The sequence below is a fragment of the Stegostoma tigrinum genome, chromosome 21, assembly GCF_030684315.1.
Source record: "Stegostoma tigrinum isolate sSteTig4 chromosome 21, sSteTig4.hap1, whole genome shotgun sequence".
NCBI lineage: Eukaryota > Metazoa > Chordata > Chondrichthyes > Orectolobiformes > Stegostomatidae > Stegostoma > Stegostoma tigrinum.
The window spans coordinates 43702015-43725434 of record NC_081374.1 but is presented as its reverse complement, the minus strand read 5'-3'; the positions used below and the strand labels follow the sequence as shown (position 1 = coordinate 43725434).

Here is a 23420-nt window from a genome sequence, read left to right as displayed (position 1 = left end):
CCTGCTCATATTGGTTCCAGCATCCTGATACTGTGTTTAAACTTTTTAGGAAGTAACTGCATGTTACTCAGTCACACTTCCTTCCAACTTTAGTCTCTATAATGCGTGTTTAAACTTAGTGTATTCTGCACGTGTGTGTAACTGCACAATCTGTATTTTTAAAAAAGACAGATGGCCCCACTTTCCCAGTCCTTCCAATGATTTCAATTTATTTTCTTCCAAGATTCTAAGCACTGCAAATTTGTTCAGTCCCCAGTTGTTAGTGAACAGACAGATAGGAACCAAACCCTTGTCACCAGATCAATAATGGAACAGGCCCTATTCCAAATACATCTTAATTGTGATCCAGTTTGCATTATTTTTCATATCAAATGGCTTTTAAACTCCTCTCATGACATTTTATCAAAGGTTTTTGGCATAGCTAACACTGTCTGCAGAATACATGTAATACCAGTGGTCCTCTGAACTCTGATTTTTGTTTAATGAGTGACTGGAAGGCCACTGTTGCATTGGCAAACTTGTAAAGGTGCACTATACTCAACATTGTTACTTTTTTGTTCCCTCCCTATGTTTTCACTGACCTATATTGTGCCCAAGCAAGCAATGTCTTGACTTCTAAAATTCTTAAACCTGTTTGCAAATTCCTTTTGAACTCTTTCCCTCTTCTAAATGTCTTCTGCCCCCATAGTATACACATCCAGGTATTAACCTGATAAATTGTATATTAGAAAGCTGGCACTTTATTTTATGTATTTGCTTTTCTAATCTATACTTGGATCCCCAAGTCCCTTTTGAATCAGCTATTAATGTTGGGAAAGCCCTCTGTCCTTTCGCTTGTAACTAAATCACGCAACATTGTTCATTCGTTTGCTGAAATCTACTTGCGATGGTTTAGCCCATTCATGTAATACACTTGTGTATATTGTTTACAATGTCATCTATCTTTGTGGCATTGGAAAATTTACATGTTACTTTCTATTAAATCATCAGTCATTCATGTGTGGTAAATGCTTGCAGGTCCAGCATAGATTTCAAGTCAGCTCCTGTGCATTGGAGTACCTATATGTTATTGCTGCATACACGTCCAGCTTCCTAACTGGATCAGTAATCTACCTTCCGATCTTCAACTTTAACTTTTGTTTTGTTACCTAGTCACTTACAATCAATGTTGGGCTTCTGAAATTAAAAAAATTCTGGAAAAGGTCCAGGTGTATCTATGCAGAAGAGTGTTAACCTCACACTTTTAATTCTGCTTTTCATTACAAATGCTACCTGATTTGAGTATTTCCAGCATTAGAAAATTCCCCTTCGTGGACTTGGGTGAAACAAGAGTGGGTGTTAGCCTTCAATGGCTTTTAACTTTGCAGTATGGCTTTAACCCAACTTTAGATTTTCCTCTGCAGTTATTCCTGTGGTCTGGCATTGAATTATTAAAAATGTTGGCTTTTGCGCACAGGAACTTCTGTTTAAGATTTGCCAGTGATTTTTAATGCAAGCCTTTTCCCTCTACTGATCTAAATCTTAGATGTAGGGTGAATCTTTCACCTATGCCCATCTGATATTTCCTAAAGCTGGAGGCAAGTACTCAGAACAACTACTTACAGCTGTAGCACCATTTCCAGATGTTCTTAATAGAAGTTAGGATGTCTGACTGCAGGCAGTGCAGTTGTCTAGAACATGTTCATTGTTCATATCGTACAAACGTTTCAGCATTCTGACCACTCTAATTCTTAAGTGAGTTAGCCAGAAATTATGCTCAGCCATTTTTAATACTGATTTTTTTCTTTATTTTTTTCAGTATGAAGTGAAATAGAACTGAATTTACCATCTGAAACTGCTGCTTCATGTTCGGATCACGTTGACAGAAGTAAAATAAGCTGAAACAACCAAAGAGCAAACTGCAGCTAAAGAAAACTTGATCTGAAACCGAAGTTTGTGCCTACTCAACAGCCTATAAAGAGCACTTCACAACGCTGCTAGACCTTCTACTCTTCTCAGTGCTGCCCTGGGACACACTCTCCCTAGTGCATCAAGAATAGGAATTCTCTGCTAGCTTGATAGATCCTTTTCTCTGCCCCTTTTGACCACCTACCATTTGAGACTTCTTTTGTGTGCTAAACAGTTCTGAAAACAGTGCAATATTCAACATCACCAGAAGGTATGTAATTCACCTGATTTATTGAAAAGAGACTGACCTAGTCCCTGATAGCAAAGTCGACATGTTCATCTCCTTTGGCAATCCATAGTTAAGAATTTTATTGAAAGAGAAGCCTGTAACCTCCACCCTCTTTTTGGTTTTCCCCTTTTAGACTTTACCTTTTCCAATGGTAAACTGCATTTTTATAGCCTGTTCAATGTGGAAAATGTAAGATAGTTCACATGAAAAGACTGCTCCAACTAGTCATGAAAATATTAATGATAGCCCAGTAAAGACTTGGTCGATAATGTAGATTTTTTTGAGACGATCTTGCTATTTCTGTTCCAGCAGTCAGTGTTTTTGGGGAGGAATTTTGAATCGAGCATGTGTTTGACAGATTTATTACTGATCATCAAAGGAGGGGAAAATGTATAAGGCCAACAGATAAGGGCTTGGACCCAAGGCTGTAGGAAGTTAGAATGACAGCATGGAGAATTGACCAAACTGCCTGCATTTGTAAATTCTTTTTTCTCTTCACCACCTCCTTTTCCACCCTCTTTCCCCCCCTTCCCCGCCCCCCAAAAAAAAATTCACTTGATGCTGTCCGAGAAAATTCTTAGAAACGGAACTAAAATCTATTTCAGCACAATTTAGCTCCACAATAGCTCATTGCCACTTACCCCTGTTTTTGTTCAGGTGTGTGCAGTGGTAGCATGAGTCATTTTAAAATGTTAGGTAATCAAGTTCTTGTAAAATAAATCTATCCTTGCCAGAATCCCCTGGAAGGGAAAAGACGACACAACCCACAGTTCTTGATCACTGAAATGAACCAAAGAAAGCATTAAAGTTGATGTCTATATGGCAGAGTTGCAAAAGTGCAAATGTCAAGTTGTGCTATTGTCTGAAGGTTAACTATAAGTATTTTAACTAGTAAAGTAATTGAACAATAAAAAGTAGTAATAATGACAAGTGCTTTTGTACCTTCATGATCTCATTTGTTGCTTCTGCAACAGTGTTCCAGGTATGGCCTTTTTCTCAAATAAGGGTCTCCGTTCTCTCTACTCCTGTTGCCTCCAAAAAATTTGGTACTCCATACTTTCCACTTCCTTGCACTCACCTTGCCTTCACTTGTTTGAATACATATGCTTGACCCCAGTGTGATTTATAAAATAGTTTTCATTACATCTAGAATTTTGCTTGTGTTGTCAGTCTTCATTCCTAAAGATTGTTTAATTTTGAGTATAGTTATCCAACATATTATACACATTGGGAATAGCTATTGCTCTAATGCCAAGAAATATTTTGCCCCAAGTAGAATGTGGGATCCTACTGTTCATACTGTTGTATTCTTTAGAATATTCTGCTTTTTTAACCTTGCATTTTATTTGAGATTGGTAATTGAGATGCTTTTTGCTTTTGATGAGAGCGTAAAGTAATCCTAATTACTTGCACAGATTTATAGAAATTGAGTCGTAACATTATTGCCTATATTTCACCTGTTCTATTAAAATCCAACAAATTGTAACTGTGTATAGTGATTTTGTTGATAATATGTAGCCAGCCTGTTAAGTATTTTCATAAGCTTCTAGCTATGAAGGAGGCCTTTTATTTTCAAAGAAGCAAAATATTGTGTATGTTGGAAATCCAAAATAAGTGTTGGAAATACTCGGGTCTGGCAGCATTTGTGAAGAGAGATAGAGGTAATGTTTCAAGTCAAATATGACTCTCTTTCTTCAGTTCTGAAGAAATGTGATAAGATTTAATGGCGTGGAAAGGAGAGGGGGCCAAGGAACAAAAGGAAGGTCTGGAATGGAGAAGAGGGCGATGGAAAAACGAGGAGAATGGAATAGAGTCTTTGCAGGAGGTATGGTGTGAGGAACTGCACTTTTTGGGAGCTGTATGAGTTGGGTTTATATCAAATAGCTGCTATCTACCTCGACAACACTTGTCCATCTCATCTGGTCTAATGTTGCAAGCCTCTGCAACAGTGCTTCTGATACTTTCTTTCCCTCCACTAGATTTCCCCCATGCCCACCCGTATTCTTTCACTCACTTTGTCCTCACTTTATACCACACCAGTGCCTATATTCAAGGGATTATCCTGCCATTTCCGTCACTGCCAGACACTTCCCTTCTTCCCTGTCAGCATTTTGAAGGAACATTGCTCTCTGCAACATCATGGTTTACTTGTCGGTTCCCCATAGCACTTGCCAAGCAATTGCAGTGATGTTGCAACTGCCGTTGTACGTCTTGCCTCCTCACTGTCCGAAGTCTCAAGCTTTGCATCTCCGGTGAGACATGATTGACTTGTGCTGCTTTCACTTAGTATGCTGTATTGTCTGTTTGCAACAGGATCTTGTGTACCAATGCAGCTTAGACTGAATTGCAAAATACTTCTGCTCAGTCCACATGCATGATTAAGCTTCTGATTGCTTGCCACTTTAATTCACTACCTTTGTTGTCATGTTCACACTTATCTTTTGCCTACTGCAGTGTTCTAGTGAGGCTTAATGCAAGCTGGGAACATAATTTCATCCTTCGATAAGGCTGTATTATAGCCTTTTGGACTCATGGCCATAAGCTTGCTCCCTCATTTTAATTTTTTTTGCCATATAACAGCCATAAACTTGTTTTTCATGTCTTTCATGGACAGTTTTTTGTTCTGTAATTCATGATTACTGATCATACACGTTTTTTTATTGCTTTTACGACTGCTTTGCTTTTTGTTCCATTGTATCTTTGTTTAACTTCTACATTATCCCAGACCTTCCCCTCTTCCTTTGCCTTTTCCACAATATAAAACCTATGATATTTCTGCCCCTGTTTTTGGTTCTGAAAGAGAGTTGTGTTCGACTTGCGGTTAACTTTGTTTCTCTCTTGACCTGAGTATTTAACACTTTCTGCATCTATTTTCACATCCTGCCTATTTTGCATCTCATTAATAATAGTTCTTTTCTAAGACTTAATATTGGAATAGCTAAAATGTTTATGCAAAGTGTATAGTATATGCAGAATTTTTTCAATGTCTGCTGGATGTAACCTTTTAAATGATATTTGTACAGATCATGGATCAAGTTATGTTTTGTAGGATTAAAGAAGTTTCGATCCGTGTTTGGAATCCGCATAATCAAAAGGGAAAAAAAAATCAGACTTTAAATTTTAGATGTCAGTTACTTAATGTGAAGCAAAAGTAATGTAAATATTTTCTTTGTTTAAAGTCAACTTCTACCTCATTGTATATATTATTTATAGCTAGCTAAAGTTTGGGGAGCATTTTGTTCTGCAAAGAAATTTCTAAGCTGTGACAGTAATGCTGTAGAAATTCAGTTTTATACTGTCTGTCTACAAATCAATAAGTAATTAACTTGCTTCAGAGTATAATGGGTTATTCTTCTAATTCAGGCAATCCACAAATAAAGATTTGTATTGATTCCATAACCTGTTTCTTGTCCCTCTCATGGTCAGTCTGTACAGTTGTTTTCAGGAGTAAGGAATTTCTGCTGTTTTTGAATTGTAACATTCAAATAGTGACATTTCACCCTTGTTTTAAAAACAGTCTTATCTCTGCCACTTACAGTTGGTTAGTTGCTCTACCGGTAGTGAGGCTGGAAGAAGGCCTGGAAGTATTCAGCCTTATGCTACTCCTTATCTAAATGATATCTAGGCTTACAGCTCATGCAGCTTTAAGATGGCACTGCGGACTCCTCCACCTGCTCCAGGTTATTGGTGTCACTGGCTGCCAAGTTGCCCATCAGCTGGTTTCAGCACCAGTGAAACTTTAACAGCTACTTCTTGGTAACTGTTCAAGTGAAGTGCTGGGAAAAATGATTAACATAGGTACAGAGTGACTGGTGCAGATGTAATTTGCTAAAGGGCTTTTTTTCTTTACTGTATTAGTTGCACCTTTGTAGAAGGTGTGTGTGTGACTGCCACTATGACGGTGAGGGGAGTGGAAGTTGAAAATGGTAGTTGGAGGTCTCAATCAAATGAGATGACTAGCTTGTGTTGGAGTTATCTCCATTTGCCTGAAGGGTGCGTTCCATTTCATCCTTCACTTGTGCCTTTTCAAATGGTGGGTGGCAGAGATCCTAGCTTCTGATCTTCCTTATGCAGCCTCAATTTATAGGCTAGCGCAGTTCAGCATTAACTCCATTGAATGCAGTGAGGTGAAGGCTAGATTTTTGAGGCGGCCATCGCACAGTGCTTGTGGCATGGAAGTTCCTTGCCACTTACCAGCCTGGGTCTTGCCTCGTTAGACCATGGACACCTTCAGTATCTGAGGAGTTGTGAATGGTGCTGAAATTGCAGTCATTAACTAACATCCTCCCTCCTGATGTTGTGGAAGGAATGTCGCTGAAGGTGATTGGAACTAGGACATTATTGCAGGAATTCCTCTGGATAATGTACTGGAACTGAGATGACGACAACCACAACAATCTTCCTCTTGAGCTAGGTATGAGTCTAATCAGTGAAGTATTGTCTCTTGATTCCAGTTTTGCTAGGGCTCCTTGATGCCATACTGTTCAAATGCAACATTGATGTCAAGTATAGTCATGTCATCTTTAAAGAGTTCAGTTTTTTTTGTTTTTTTGTAATCTGTTTGGACCATTGGCTGTTATGAGGTTAGGAGCCACGTGGACCTGGCAAACTCAAATGGAGTACCAGTGAGCAGATTATTCTTTTGCAAGTGCAGCTTGATAGTGCTGCCACCAATCTCTTCCATCACTTTTTTGTAGGTAAGCTGAGGGGATGGTAATTGATTGGGTTGGATTTCTCCTTTGGCTGCGTATGCTGTGTGCACAATGTGCCAAATTGACCAGATAGGTGACAGTGTTGAAGCTGTGTGCCCCAGCAGCTAGTTCTGGAGCACAAGTCTTCAGGATGATTGCTTGGAATGTTGTTAGGACCAGTATTTGCAGCATCTGGTGGATCTAGCTGTTTCTTGATAGGATACGCAGTGAACCAATTTTGCTGAAGGATGGCATGGTGGATACCTCCGGAGGAGGTGGAGATGAATCATTCATTCAACATTTCACCTGAAAGCGGATGCAAATGCATCTGTATTGTCTTGAGACAAATTAGGGATGTTTTATTGGAGACAAATCCACATGTTTAATTGCTACTTCCACAGTCTAGTGTGCATTACTGCACTCTTCACCAAAGTACATATTCTGGTTTGATGTTAAAGCTTGAGTGGAGGCTAAGCAAGACTGAGGCTACAAGATTGAGTACAATTCTGACAGCATCCCTGCGGCTTTAAGGATGTCTGCTTTTGAGTAATGAGGTCTGTTTGAAGTCTCTCTCACTTCGCACAGTGGTACCACACAATATGATGGAGGGATTTCATTTCCTATCTTAGTATTGTCAGCTAACTTGGTACCCATAACTTCAAAGTATCAGGTTGTGAAAAGTGGAGATCCCATCACTGATTTTTATGGTTCCCCATCATTGTATCTTGGCAGTCAAAATGATCATTACCCCAGTTGGCTAGTCAGTAGTCTTTCCAAGTCCTGTTTGCCATAATCTTTGATCAAGTGATCAAATGTCTCCTTGGAATTAAAGTACTGTACAATGCTGTTTTTCTCCCTTCCACTGCACTTGGCTACGTGCATTCACTTTTGGTTCTGAGGGGGATGTCCTTGCTGGTCAGCAACCTGTTCTGTTCTTAAAAACTAAGGCTGTCTGGAGCTCCAGCCTATACCTCAGTATCAGTGGAGTGTGCCAATGTTTTATTTTAGGACTTGTTTTGTGTTTGTTTCAATTTGTGTTATACTAAATATTCTGGAGGACAAACCTTCACTTTCAGAAAAGTTGTTTTTTCAACTCTACTTTTTGTGGTGCTTTCTCCATCTTTACTGGTAGATTTTGATTAACTGTGATTTTGTTATGACACATGATGGGAAACAATGACTGGACCTTGTTCCTTTTTAATTGTTTCTTGAATCTGTTTTTGGGCAGTTTGTAATTATGGGTGAATTTGACTTTTTTTTTTACCAAATCCTTATCAACCCCCTCAGCAGGTACATGTTTACTACTATTACTACTGATAACAAAGTGTTATGCTTGTGTTTTCTTTTTAATTAAACAAATATATTCTCCACTGATCCTACTTAATTCTTGGCTGTCAATCCACTCCGGAGTGGAATGAAGCCTTTCTTCACTAGGTGATTTTTGTCTTTGGATATCTGTATGGTTATGGGTTTAGGTACCTTGCCAACAGGGGGAATGTTTACTTTTTTCCTTGTTTTAAAAACACTACCTTTCATCTATCATACATATTTCCTAAGAGTAGAATTCATCTTGGCTATTTCTTTCAAGCCACAGTCTAGCCCATGGTATTATGTGTTCCTCTTTTACACTCAATTCCTGTGGATTAACTTTACAACTTGCAACGTTCTGAACATGACCCAACTTTATTGAAATAGAAACATCTAAACCTTCTGAATATCACCTCAATCCTCTAACTCTTTCCATTGCTGTCTCCATAGGACATCCTTTACTATCTGCCTTATGTCCTTATTACGTTGGTAGGAAAGCTTTATTCAGTTCCATTGGTGTTTTCAGACTTGAATTGTTTCTCTTTCAAACATGCTTTGGTCCCAGATAAATTTATGCTGAGGATAGCCCCTTTTTACCTCTGCTTAATCGCTAGGGCCTTCCCCTGATAGGAATGTAGACATGTCTTGTGCATTCCTAATTTAATTCTGCATGCTCCACTTTATTCCTGTTGAACAACAGGAAAAATTCTTCCACAACCTTTCTGTCTACAGACTTGTCCATGTTCAAGCTCTCCCAACATCTGATTTAACTTAAGTTCTCACTCGCTCTTCCACTACCCCCCCCAATGTACTTTATTGTACCCCACCCCGTGCACTCTTTCTTCACTATAATCTTGCGTGCGTTAACACACATTGTTCTAGGAATCTGTCCTGAAGGCCCAAACCACTTGTGTCTGGACTTCTCTCTGCTTCCTCTGATTACTTAACCACGACTCCGCTACACTCTTGTAAGCTGCCTACACCCTTTAATATTCTGGTTCCTATGCATCATCTTCCAGCCATATCTGTTTTTGCCTGTGAAATAAGTTGTGTTTTGAAACTGTTGGATTTGAACAGTTTCCTAAATGCCTTTGTGTTAAAAGGAGAAAATAGGTGAGGAAGAAAGCATTTTGCTTTATTTACCAAAATATTTGTTTAGTCACTCTCTTGAAATCAAGCAACCTGTGAAATGTTTGGCACTCAAATGACTTTCTGGAGTGTTATTTCAAATCTTTGTTTCCATGTTACCTGTGGCTTTTTGGAGCTATGCAATAAACAACACATTCCTTTTGATGCAAAGAACTTCATAAATCTTGCCTTCCCTCGATTGTTGTACTTCCCGACGCCCGGATAATTGCATTGTGCAAAGGCTGAGTCTCTGCCCAATCATACAACTCTTGTCGATTGGTACTATAATTATTTCAAATCAAAGCACTTTATTTTTATAAATCCCAAAATAACTTTGCTTTATGTTGCTTAATTAAGATTGTTTGGATTATGCAAACTTCAATGCAAAATTAATCTGTATTGTTACATTTGCTCTACATCTCCCCATATGGAAGGTTCATGGATTTTTAAACGTGTACTTTTTTTTGTTCACTTAGCTTCACCATGCTGCTCCTGAACAAGGCTTAATCAACAGAAATAGAAGAATTGTTTAAGGGTTGTAGCTGGATGATTCTTTTCATAATGAAGGATCTGCTCTGCTTCTTTTGGAAATCCAGCAAATCTGCAGTTACTTCGATTTAAAATTGCCTCTGATAAATTGGGTTTTTTTGCCAACATAATGTTTAATTCTCAGCCATCACCATACAGCTGATTCTGGACCAGAAGCACTGCAAACAGTTTTAATAAATTTTAGACTCCTGTTAATTCTGCAGCACAGGAGCAGATGGGGCCATGGATTTGTGCCTTGACAGTGGTCACAAGGTTTAGTAACAGGGTATCTACCCCCTTGTGAATAATAACCATTTAGTTGCATGGATTTTGTGTGATGACCTAGTGCCCATTATCAGAGTAGGTATAGGAATTAACTGGTTGACAGTGCTGTAGTTCATGTTGCTTTCTCAATGCTGCTATACTTCATATAGCATTTACGCCAGAATAATTTTGCTGTTTTGTTTGCTTGTATATGATTCATGTTGTCTAACCCAGTCCTTTGGCTGGTTTGATGTTGGTAGTGTTCTACCAACGGTTCTTGCATTTGATTGACCATGCCTGTGCTCTAAGCAGTCTGCTTGCAAAGACCTTGATTTCTGTGGTCATTAGACCTAAAAATATGTTGATGAAATAGCACCTGACTGATTTAGGTTTTATTCACCACTTGCAATTATGCACCATGCATGTCATTACATATTCTTCCTAGTAAAACATGAAGAGCATTTTGAGAACAGTTATTAAACAGGTTAGAGTGCAAGTAGAAATTCTGTGCATTTTATTGTAATTTGTATGTTCTGGCACCTTGTTTTCAGCACTTTTTTTGTTCTGGATTACTTTTTTCATGGTTTGATGGCACAAAGATGGTTAAAATGGTCTCATGACTGACAGGAAGCAAAAACATTTGAGAACAGTCCTTCAGCTGAAGTAACAACCTGCAATATTTGTTGCGACCTGAACCCATTTTGGTTTTAATTCAAACAAAAACCAAAAGAACTGCAGATGCTGTAAATCAAGAACCAAAACATTTGCTGAATAAACTCAGCAGGTCTGGCAGCATCGGAGGGGAAAAAGTTAATGTTTCTGGTCCAGTGACCCTTCCTCCGTTTTTGTGTGGAGTCAATTGAAGAGTTGACGAAACATCCGATTTTTAGTCAGTCTCATAGTTGATACTTTTATTTTGCAGTGGCTGCATATATTGCAGAATAGTGTCAAGTTTGTGAGTAAGCAGATTTTTTTTTGGGCCAGAATATTCAGAGCATTCGGGTTACAAGTAGTAACTTGGAAATACGGATATTTCATTGTTATTTGCTTTTGTGTCACAAGTGGTACCCACTCTAAAATATAGAATTTAAGTGGAGATTATAGGTGGTACACAATTATTGCATTGCGTAACCTATTGTAACTTGTTCAGTAGGACTTTGTCATACTGGAGATATAGTATTAATCAAATGTTGAAATTTGTCAATAGCTCTTGTCCAGCATCAAGTTTAAACAGGGTTTGAACTTAAATCTGTTACATTTTTGCAATGCTGAAAACAGTTTGGCATGTAATACATGCATGAACTGTGCATTCTGATCTTCTGTGGCTGTTAATGACTGCTCATGTCAGTATGCCACTTCATTAATGAATTAAACCCAGCAACCAGCAACTGAAATTCCCTTTAATGTCTTGTGCATCAACATCTTTGCCAGTTGCATACATACCTCAATTTTAATAGATTAAGTTCTTATTTAAAAATCCTTTTTAACTTAGCAGCTTAAAGCAAATCTGTGCTTGATGAGAGAAAGACAGGCTTCAGTGACCTGATACTTTTTGCCAGAGCTGGGAAAAGATACAGGTTTAGAGCTGAAATCCATTTCTTCTCTGTCTGATAGATGAACCTTGAATCGTTGGCATTATAATGATGCCTAATCACTCTTTTTGCCAAGACTTGTAATCGGCTTTTGAAAAAGCAGCTAAGTGAGGTAGAATGGCCCAAAGTGGGGATGGGGCAGGGCTATCATAGCAATAAACAGCAGAGGAAAAAATTTAATTAAAAGCAAAAACAAGTGGAGGCTGTGATAAAAGGGAATCACTGTAAATAGGAGTGATTAATGGATAACAAATTTCAACACCTATTGCCTGAATAAATTAATAGCAGTTGCTGTTGTCTGAAATTGTTGAACCACGTGCTCAGCTCCCAGAACTTGAATCACATTTATCAGAATTTAGTGCAGATTGGTACTTTTTTACACTAGGGATGAAGAGTTGGCTTGGTGGCTCATTTTTTAACACTGCTGCCTCACAGTGCCAGGGACCTGGGTCCAGTTTCATATTAAAAGATGTGCAGGGTAGGTGGAACCACCATGTGACACTGTCCCATATTGTCTAGGGATGGGCAGCCCAGGTGGCTTAGCCATGGGAAATGCAGAGAGAAGGTGGATTCTTGGTGGGTTCTTTGGAAGGTCAGTGTGCACTCAGTTTCTACGCTGAGATTTTGTGATTCTGATCTTGAGCTTAAAATTTTTACAGCCATCAGAAAAACCACTTAGTTTGGATCTGCACCTACATCTCAATTGAATGTCAAAGACAATGGTCACTTGTCCAACTGCGCCACCTTTTTTACTTTTTCAATTGCTGCTTTTGAGTACAACTGTCAAGTAGGAAAATGTTAGTGGCTTAGTGTAGTCGGTTAGTAACACTGTGTATTGTTATGTTGGTGATTACCTGATCGTAAACATTCAGGTTCTAGTTGGTAGCAGTGCATGAGCAATATATAAAGTTATGTATGTATAAATGTGCTATTCGATTTTGTTTTTTGACCTGTGTATGACAAGCAGGCTCAACTAAACCAGCTCTTCTCACTTCCATGTTCATATCAAAGGTGTTTAATGATGGTGACCTGTTTAACATGTCAAAAGTTTTCACTGTTTGAAAGCATTTCTCTTGTGCAGCTGCTGATTTGCAAGGGGGTGCAGGGGAGCAGTGAGACATACTGTTCGAACGGTAGGCCTCCCTGATGTGTTTTAATAAGCACATTTGACTTTTCAACTCTCAGCTGAGGATTTATTCCAAATAAGCTGTAACAGTTTAAATCAATTGTGCAATTCTGGTCCATTTTCTCTAACTTTATACTGTTTGGAGATTACAGAAACTTACAAATTCCAAGATACTGATCAAAATACACTACTTTTTGGATTGGATAGTCTTTTTCTTGGAGATCTTCATATTATCCCTTCCTACTCAGCTGTCCTGGCAGATGTATTGAACACATCCCATCAACAGTTTGGCAGTAAACTCCCCTGAAAGCTGCTGTACCCAAACCCTGGGCACCCCTCCCACCTCATGAAAATGTTCCATCCATAAGCTGGGTATTAGCAATTTGAGGATGCAGCTAGAGTTGTTTTGAAGCTATGGTACATGGAGCAAGCCACTTTAACATTTTAAGCGGGAGGTGATGGCCTAGTGTTGTTATAGCCGGACTGTTAATCGAGAGACCTAGATAACATGCTGTGGACTGATTCTACCATCTGCTGTGGCAGGATTCGAACTTGAAACCAATAAATATCTGGAATTAACAGTTGTAATGACCATGAACCCATTGTTAATTGTTGGAAAAACCTATTTAGTTCACCACTGCCCTCTTTACAGAAGGAAACGACCATCCTTAACTGGTCTGGCCTACATGTGATTCCAGACCTACAGCAATGTGGTTGACTCTTAACTGCTGTCCAGGCAATTGGGGATAGGTAATAAATGCTGCCTGGCCAGTGACTCCCTCAGCCCATGAATGAATTTTCCTTTTAAAAATAGAAAGAAACAAGGCATCAACTGAATTCCATGTATGGAATACCATTCAGTAGTTGTGACTGCTTAAGCTTGTGTTCAAGTATACAAAACAGATGAACTTCCAAGGCATTTGAAATGAGAGCTGTTTTTAAATCTCTATTTTTCTTTCCCTCCTAACGGCCACCTCTCCCACAAGATCCCTTGTGTTTGCTCAAGTAAGCATCATCTAAGCCTCTGAATGTAATGCTGATAGGCAAAAGCATTACAAATTTTGACTTCTTTTTTCCCCCCGAATCATTAGTGTCTAGGCCATTGAAAATTTCCACGTGCCAACCTATGAGATTAAGCAGGTTGAGGAACGAAACTGGAATCTTCCTGGTCTCTAAACCAGCTTCTTCAGACTAGCTTGTTGGCTCAGTGTGGGTACCAGTTTGAAACACTTGTATCACTTGCTAGTTTCAGCACTTGCATCCTCTTATGATTTATATGGAGAGATTTTTGCAATGGTTTGTGTTTGCTTCATGTTGAAACTTGTTTCCGTTTTCCTGCTTTGGAGAGATTGGAGCTCATGAATTAGTGTAGTTGTTAACCAACCTTTTTATGGATCTGATCTATAATGCTGTACTTTCATGCACCAGATGGAGAGCCTCTACGCAATGTCTTCAGAGCATCTTGCTTCTCCAACTCCTAGTGCACGCTCTCGTCCTCTTTCAACTACACGCTCTGCTTCAATCAGTGCTAAAAAACAGAAGAGAATCCCTCTTTATCAGAGATCAGTAAGTGAGGAAGCATTGACTGGTGATCTTGCAGTCATACTAACAGCATGTAGTAACAATTGTATTGCAATTTGGTTTGATTAGGGAGTAAACGCACTTTCATATTTCAAGATACGTTAGACTTCAAATCATGCATGTGAAAATGTTGGTGTTAGAAGATCACTGATTTGTTTGTGGTATGTAATGAGAACCTTTTCTATACAGTGGAATTAAATGTAACTTGATTGTAACACCATACATTGAATCCACTGCTTTCAGAGTGTCTGAGCTGAAAGCCTGATCTCGAATTATTATATGGCGTATAGTTGTATTTCCTGGTAAGCATTTGAGAGATGGTGATATTAAATTGAAGAGGGTTCAGAATAGACTTACATGATTTGTATAGCAGAGCAGACTCGGGTTGAATGGCCTAATTTCTGCTCCTTTGCTTTTATGGTCTTAAGGAGCGGCGGGATAGGACTTCTGCACTCCAGTGAGGTTGAGGGGTGACCTTAGAAATTTATAAAATCATGACTGGCATAGACAAGGTGAATAGCAAAGGTCTTTTCCCCCAAGGTAGGGGAGTTGAAAACTAGGAGGCATACTCTTAAGGTGGGAGGAGAAAGAGATTTTAAAAAGGACTTGGCAACTTCTTCACGCAGAGGGTGGTTTGTACATGGTGTGAACTATCAAAGGAAGTGGTAGATGCAAGTATATTTACAGCATTTAAAAGATATTTGGACAAGTACATGAATAGGAAAGGTAAAGGGATATAGATTAAATGCAGTGGGTCTTAGGAAACTGAGTCAGGACAAAAGGGTCTGTTTTTGTACTCTGACTATATATTCCCTTTTATGAAGGTGATGGATTGCAAACCAACAGCAAATGGGAATCTAATGAACAATGAGCAACTTTGAGAACTTTTGTGAAAGACCACTTTCAGTCACCAGATTTAGAACATTGGAATATCAGTGTTTTGTGTGTAGTGCACTGCAACATGCTCAACTGGGATTCAATTTGGGAAAAGAAAATGTAAAGGGATATGTTCACATCTTGTTTTAGTACAATAAGTTGTAATTACCAATAAAACCTGACGTTTCCAAGTCATTTAAGATAGCTTAAGGTAAATATTGCAGTACTTGTTTTATCTCCTGAAGTTGTAAGGATACTATTGACCAAACAAGCATATGATTTAAATATTCAAGTAGGAATTATTTGCATCATGTTCTCGTTTCTTTGAGAATAGGCAAAATGAGGGGCACAGCCAGGGCTCTCCTGCCCATAGCACAGGGTACGGGTTTTTGGGAACAATCTAGACTGTTTGTTTCATATAACTCCCCACCCCATGTGACTCATTGTAAATACCTCAAAGGGCCAGTGCATTTAAAAAAATTTCTCAAATTGCTGATTTGCAGGCCTTAAATGCAGCAGCTGTTGGGCATTATAGCAGTGCAATACGCCATGTCTGCCAACCAAAAAAATCAAAATGGATCTCAGCTGTCAGAAATTTGTGTAGGCTTTACAGCAGCTGCTGTCTTGCAGCTTGTGATCCTGAGGTTTTAATCTTGTTTAGGAAGCCACACTCTATCTCTGTGTGCATGTCTTTTTAAAAAAAAGCAAGCAATGTTTTTTAACATACCTGACTAAAAGCTGCTTTGTTTTCCTAAATGAATACTGATTAATACAGCTGCATGTTGAACTTTTAGCTGATCCTTGGACTCTTTCCCCAGTATTGATTTTTGTGAATTGATCTTCAGCTTTTTTTTTGTAGCCCTTATTTTTTTTTAAATTTCAATGCTGCACTGCCGAGTGGCAATAAATGCTTTGAGTATCGATTTTCAGTGATTTGAGGCATCTTCCTTTTGGAGAAGGCAAAGTATTACTTTGCTTTTTTTTTTGATACTTAAAGCTTTCAAAATTGTTAGGGTTCTATATTCATTTTCTAAATCAAGTATGCTGTGAGGTATCCATGAAATGATCCCCATGTAAAACAACTTCACAGTTGTCAGAAATTTGCATGGTTTGTTTGTTGAAGTGGCCTTGCAATATATCATGCTATTTGAAACTTAAGCATCTCATCAAAGCTTTTTTCCTTAAATCTTTCCCACGTGCTTTAGTTAGTGGCAGCCAATTAAACTCTGGTCTAAACGACAGTAAGTTTTAAAAACTGAGCTGACTAATTTAACTGACAAGCTTGGCACATCCAATATCTGTACTTGTATTTTAACTTTCATTTTGTCTCTGCACAAGGTGTGTACACAGTTCACCTTGTTAAAGATTTGTATTTTTATGTACGTCACCCTTGAATTCACTGGTTTTAGTTTTTCAGCAGTTCACTGTTCTGGTAAACGTTCATGTTTAAATCTTTAGTGCTTGAACTGTCATTTGGAAAATGTCCTGATCTTTTCTCAATGTCCTCTAGTTTCAGGGTGCCTAGGATTTCTAGTGGCTATTTAGAAGATAATTGAGATCCATATGTTGACTTGGAAATATACCTTTTCTCCCTCATGCAGATGAGCTTTGATCCGAACCTTTTGCATAACAATGGCCATTCTGGTTTTGCTAATGGTACCTCGGGAGCCTTGCGTGAAACAGGCATCATTGAGAAGTTGCTAGCATCATATGGTTTTATCCAGTGCACTGAACGTCAGGCAAGACTCTTCTTCCATTGCTCTCAATACAGTGGGAATCTTCAAGATCTGAAAGTGGGAGGTGAGAAATATTCACTGATCACATGTGATCAATGTACCAGTTCTCTTTCTCCTCCCCCCCCCCCCCCCCCCCCCCCCCCCCCGCCGCCGCAACTTAGTACATTTCAGATAAAACTGATACTTTGCGATGTTGCTCTGTAGTTGGTTGACAAGGATGCATGTAACTTGCAAAAATAACAAATTTGGAAACTAGTTTAAGTTGACTTAAGCAAGAATGCCTACTATTTCTAGAATCTGGACGATGTAATTACCTCCACAACAAACATGAAATAACACACTGAAATGTAAGCATAAAACAGCTATAGCAGCAATAATTTATTACAGTAGGAATTGTCATAATAGTTATCTTTCTCCATGTTACAGTTTCTTAATTCTTGTTTAGAAGAGATGAAAAGTTTAATAACTCTTGCACTGAGATACAACAATCAAGTATTCCAAGCATCTCCATTTAATTGTTGCAAGGAAAATGTCTAACATTTCATTCCCTCTATTGTGCTTCTAAGTCATGTGCTGTTGTTTTGGGTTTTATTTATAAAAGCAAAATACCTGCATGAATATGGAGGTTGAAGGGATAAAATATTTGTCTGGATCTTTGCTTATTTCCCAAGCTGTGAATTGGTCAAAAGTAACAAATGGTTCTTCAGAATCTATTAATGGTGGCATAATTTCACAATGTATGACACTGAGCAAGAGACCATTCAGCCCAATAGGTCTTGTGCTAGTGTTTTTTGCCCATCTGTAATTATAGCACAAAGACTAAACATGTTCAAGAAGGCAACTGGCCACCACTTTCTCAAGGTAGCTAGTGCTGGGCAATAAATGTTGGGGTTAAACCATTGACCAGGAGCTGGGTTGGTCAAGCCAACTAAATATACAGCTACAATAGCAGATTAGACTGAATTCTGTAGCATGTAACTTATCTCCAGAATCCCCAAACATGCCACTTATCTAGACAGTCCAGATCAGCATTGATTTGGGTTACTGTCCATTTGTCTAGATGAGTGCAACTCTCTTGTCGAGCAAGAATCTCACACTTGTCCAGGACAAAGCAGCCCATTTTGTTGACACTTCACTCACTGCATTCATTGTATGCTTTCTCCACTCAGTGGTAGCAGTGTGGCATTTCATGGGAGCAACTTGCCAAAGTTTCTTCACTTTCCAAACCTGTACCATGTAACAGGATCAGGGCAGTAGATGCATGGGCGGGCATGCCTGCCTGCAAGTTCAAGTCAGAACAGCATGGAGCTTGGAACTGATATCAGAATTCCTTCACTATATCACTGTGTTTAAATCCTAACGCTCCCTAACATTGTTTAATCGCCTACATGGACTGCTCCCTAACATTGTTTAATCGCCTACATGGACTGCCTTGTGGTAGGAAGGTGGCTTATGCCTTTTTTGAGGGCATTTGGGATTAGCAGCAGAAATTAACCTGACCCATTGAAATGTTCAGTATAAACTTGCTCACCCTTGACCCATAGAAACTGGGTAATGATTGATTAATTTGAATTGATCTGCAGATGATGTGGAATTTGAAGTATCTTCTGACAGACGGACTGGAAAACCAATTGCTGTGAAACTGCTAAAAGTGAAGCCTGAAACTTTGCCTGAAGAAAGAATTACAGGACAGGTAAGGATCACTCGTTGTTAGCCTATTCTGGGAAGTGTCTTTTTCAACATTGGTCCATAACTAGATTTTTTTTAAAAAAGACCTGGTAATTGTTTTCTCCATCAAATGTTTAATTGCATTCTGTAATATTATCATGAATTCAGTATGAATGCAATATCTACATACAATGTCTCTACTTATTTCAAAATATCACTTTGTACCAGGTTTTCAAACCAATTTTGAATGTTTTGAAGAGGAAAGCATGCAGCAAGCCTGATCTTTTTCAAATCCCAAATATCAACACTTTCATAACTAGGGGTGGGTGTAAAGGTTGCTGCTTTAAACTTTGTTCTCCACATACCATTGGTCACCCCCAAACCCATAAATCATGTGGAATGTTGAGCTTTTGAGTTTGTGCTGTTTTGAAAGAATGCTTTGTCTGCATCTCCCTGATAGTGGTACTGAGAATGATTGCCTGGTTTTGGTGTCTTGATCATGTTTTGAGATTTCTGTGCTGTCGAATTTCACATGTACAAAAGCCAATGAGGCCCTATGATTTAAAACAGGAATGACTTGTTTGCTGTTTCCAAGCTCTCTCATTCCAATGGCTCTTTTGTGCAAACTTAGATGTAAAAATAGTCTTCACGTGTAAGATGTCATATCAAAGCTATATCAGAAGAAATCCTAAACACTTTCTCCTTATGTTGTTGCATGAGTTGTCAATAACTGCATTCCAACTCAATTAATCTAAATAAGCAATAATTGTTTTCACCCTTCTTTCTGTTGTCATGCACTGTTCCCCTTCATTTTCTGTATGATAGTTGTCATATCCCTGTGAAATTGTCTGGACGAGAATATTCCCTGTCTTGACTCTTCTGTTTTTCTCTTTGGCTAAATTTATTGTTTGAGTACCAGCTTTTTCAAGGTGCTTGTAACTGACCAAACTTTAGCTTCAAATTTAAACAGTGATTGTATGAAAGAGTTTTTTAAAAAAACAGAACGGGAGCAAGGCTAAGTAGATGAAACAGTCAGAATTGACAACCAATTGATCCAGGATAATTTCTTGCCATTTTTTCATCTGTCTAGTTCCCTGTAAGTGATTTTATGCTTATCCATTCTATATCTGTTCTCTGCTCAATTAGTTTCCATTATATGTCACCTTCAGTGAGAAGTTATAAACTGTTCAGTCCTTCATATGACTGTTACTGGATTCACATGTTTATCCTTTTTGGTTCCAGTCAGTTTCCCCAAGTTGTTTTTGGCTTGTATTGTCTGATCATCAACAAAAGTACACCAGAAGTCATAATCTTACCAAAGATTTAGCTTGTCCCAAGTAGACTTGAAATTTCTAGTTATAGTTTTGAATATTGCTGTCAAAACTCTGCTAGCACCTTCCTGCTAAGTAACATTTCTTTGATGAAATAAGCACCATTTGCTATTCTGGACCATTCTTTAGCTCCTCATTACCAGGGGCTTTTATTTTTCCCGTGCCTGTTCTTTTGGATCTTTAGACTCAAAAGGTCCTTGCTCTATAAAGTACTATCATGCTTTAACTTATTCCTTCCTGGGCCTGCACAGTGGAATTTCTTAACTTGTCAGTTTGTCATGTCTAATATTTTTGCGGGGATATCTCTGGTGCTGCTATGTTCTTGACTCTAGAAGTCCTGCACTTAAAAACCTTGGCCTTTGTATTAGATCATTCAACTTTTTAAATACTTTGTAGTTTAAATTCAGAAATTCCATACTATTTAGAGAAGACAGCTCTAATATATATGAAAACAAATGAACAGAATCTCCTCCAAAGTGTAGTGGTCAAATTTGATTTAAATTGTATTAGAATCTAAATCTGCAGTGATGTTTGCATTTCAATACGGAAGATCTTCATCAGGTAAGTGTCTTGAAGTGCAAAAATTCTGGGAGCAAGCTTTGTTTTTAGGTGATTTTTTTTTAAAAGGTCTGTGATCGAGGACAAGGGGCTTTTCAGGAGAAGTGAGTTATGCAACTGACGTTCCCAAAAACATTCATTCTTCCATAACATAACTGGTATTAAGCCCACTGTTTCTGGTCCATATTTTTTTAAAAAGGGGCTTATTTCTGGAAAGAGGTTTTTTTAAGGCTCAGTTGTCTTGAGGCAGGACACAATTTGCTTACTAAACATTTGGACCATGTTCACTAGGGATTCTGCAGTAACTTTCAGATATGACTCACATTGTTTTAAACAGAAACGCATCCCTTTAAAGGATTTGCAGGTGGGCTTCATAGCATATGTTGGGAGCTCTCAATTTTGCCTCTTCTGTGCTAGGCATATTGCTCTCACTTGTGGCCCAGCAATGTTAGAATATTATGCACAGGTCAGTTTTATTGACGAGGCTGTATAAATATACAGTCTGTAAACACATGATTGTGATCTGAATGGGCCTGACATTTGGACCTCCTACAAGCATGCAGAGCTTAAAGTACGTAGAGTGCATGACTGTTTTTCCAGTGGAATTGTCCTTCAGCTGCACCAAGCTTTTTAAAATTTCTACGTGAAACAGATTCTTTTGCCTGTTTTCCCTTTTTTTTTAAAATCCCTCCTGTTGGCTGCAACCCTAAATGACTTTCACCTGAGGCAGCGTTATTCATGGGCACCCCTGCTTAAGGCTGAAACAGGAGTATCATGAAAAGATCTCTACCTGGACATTATGGCAGGTTGCTTGTTACAGCCATGGTGCTGTTTTGAGCAGCTAATCCTATGGGGGGGAGGAAATTTCACTGACAAACTTTTTGCTCTAGTCAAAACAAGCTTGAGGCTTCTCATTTTGAGATTAAAGTACATGGGGTTTTATTGTGATCTCTGCCTTTTTCTTCCTCCCCCTGTTCTCTTCTGCACCACGAGCCACTTTATATTCCTAAACTAAAGTGGACAGGAAAATATGACAAGTCGTGTTCTTTTATAGATGCTTAAACTGAGGAAAGCACCTATTTTAAGCCTCCCAGCCTTGTGTCCAAACCTCAATGTATCAAGTTAAAATTAAAATTCCAGGTTCTCTTACAGTATAGCCCTTTTATCAAATCATAGTTGTACTTTAGCCAAAAGTATCAGTTGTCCTTGTGTTGGTATGTTATCACTGTTACCAAATTGGACATAAGGCTTGTTGAGCATATGGTGGGCCACTGGAATTTAGTAGGAAAAAAATGCCGATATGTTTGAGCTGTTCACACAGTTGCCTGCATAGAAACATCAGCTAGATAAGGATGACACAGAAGCAACTGTAGAGAAAAAGACTTTGGTCTGCTAGTTGTGATTTTGGGTGCTGTGTATTTTCAGCCTTGATGCAAGTTTACTGCCTTTTGAGGGTAAGTAGCTACACTGGTTGGATTTCAGTAAATTCAAAAAAGCTTATCCAGGATATTTCAGATGGCATATCAGTGCTAGTAACTCAACTAACTAACCAACCAAGTACAAGTGATGAATCTGCACAGAAGAGGCTTTTTATTTGCAGTCTGATCAATTATATTAAATGGAATAAAAGATGATCTAGTGAGGGATACATTCCTGTAGCTGATCATCATCTAATCCTGGTTATTAGCAAAAGAGAACAGGAATCTGGTTAATTCCAATTGTTTTGTTTTTCATGCCTTGTCGAACTGTTTCCTCAAAGGGGAGTGTTTTGTCCTCTCCATTCCTTGACACTTTTTTTCTGACTGTTAACAATACCATTTAACTAACGAGGCCCATGGTTGTAGTTGATGTCAAGATTTCCCTTGTGCAATTAGGACAAAGGATTGATATAACGTACAGTCTGTAAGGCTTTGTCTGCAGTGTTCGTAAGAGAGTGTGGAACACTTGCATTGTGATGCACAAGAATTATAATCTGCATTCTGGACTCTATTAGTGGGGTTGGATAGGGAATTTACTTGACTAAAAATTATGAGGGGGTAGAGTAGAGTAGCTATTAGTGGGGTACTAGATCTGTTTTATTGTTTTAGATATGAGAAAGTTTCCCTGATTTAGATACGGTCATTCTTGTGGCTTGAGTATCAGCCAACAGGGTGAGTCAACTGCATTCTTAGTGTCTTTTGTTTTGATGGTCAGGTGTGCTTGTTAACTCCAGTTCCTTTTTAATTGATATCTAAAGTTCCTGGTGGCTGTATAATGTTCTGCCTTTTTTCCCCAAAAAATCTCCTTGGAAATTAGCGTGGACCGCAATGATGCAATCTTCATACTTTGTAAATACTGTATGATCATCTTTGGGAATGTTAGTTTGACTGGCTAGTCGATAAAGAATGTAAATTAATTGAACCTGTTACTTTTTGATGTGCATGTATCATGGAAGATAAAGTATATTCTAAAGGCTTCAAAATAAAATTGAAGTACCACTATATCTCCACTTGAGCCCATTTAAATCGTATTCAGTAGTTGGAATCTTCTATCATGAAGTTAAACTGTGTAGCATTTGATCTTAGTTTCACGGAGTTCAGGTCTGGTCTACTCTCCAGTGCATTTAGGAATGGGTAACACTGATTTATATGAGGGATTGGAAGGGATATTCTGCATATGAGTGCAAGGAAGGCAACTTGATATGATCTGTAGGAGACCATTTGAAGGGACAGAACTGTAATTATTCCATTGTATCACTTTATTTTTCCCATGGTATGTGGAGGATAACTTATTTTCATGATTGAAGGAAGGAAACTATACCTTCATGGTGAGTAAGCTACCTTTATTTAATAGAAGATAAATTTCTTACTATTAATTG

At 38.5% G+C, this 23420-nt stretch overlaps 1 protein-coding gene across 5 annotated transcripts in view; it reads left to right on the top strand.

The window, feature by feature from the left end:
- The window catches only part of csde1 (cold shock domain containing E1, RNA-binding), an 88663-nt gene that overhangs the window by 5738 nt on the left and 59505 nt on the right, over positions 1–23420 (top strand). For 2 of the 5 annotated variants that reach the window (XM_048553157.1, XM_048553154.1), the window contains exons 2-6: positions 1799–2158; positions 3875–4001; positions 14242–14379; positions 16872–17070; positions 18590–18699. In XM_048553157.1, the coding sequence (XP_048409114.1) occupies positions 3900–4001; positions 14242–14379; positions 16872–17070; positions 18590–18699 (549 nt within the window). In that variant the 5' untranslated portion in view covers positions 1799–2158; positions 3875–3899. The remainder of the gene's footprint in view (positions 1–1798; positions 2159–3874; positions 4002–14241; positions 14380–16871; positions 17071–18589; positions 18700–23420) is intronic. The other 3 variants (XM_059653475.1, XM_059653476.1, XM_059653477.1) reach the window with 3 other exon arrangements.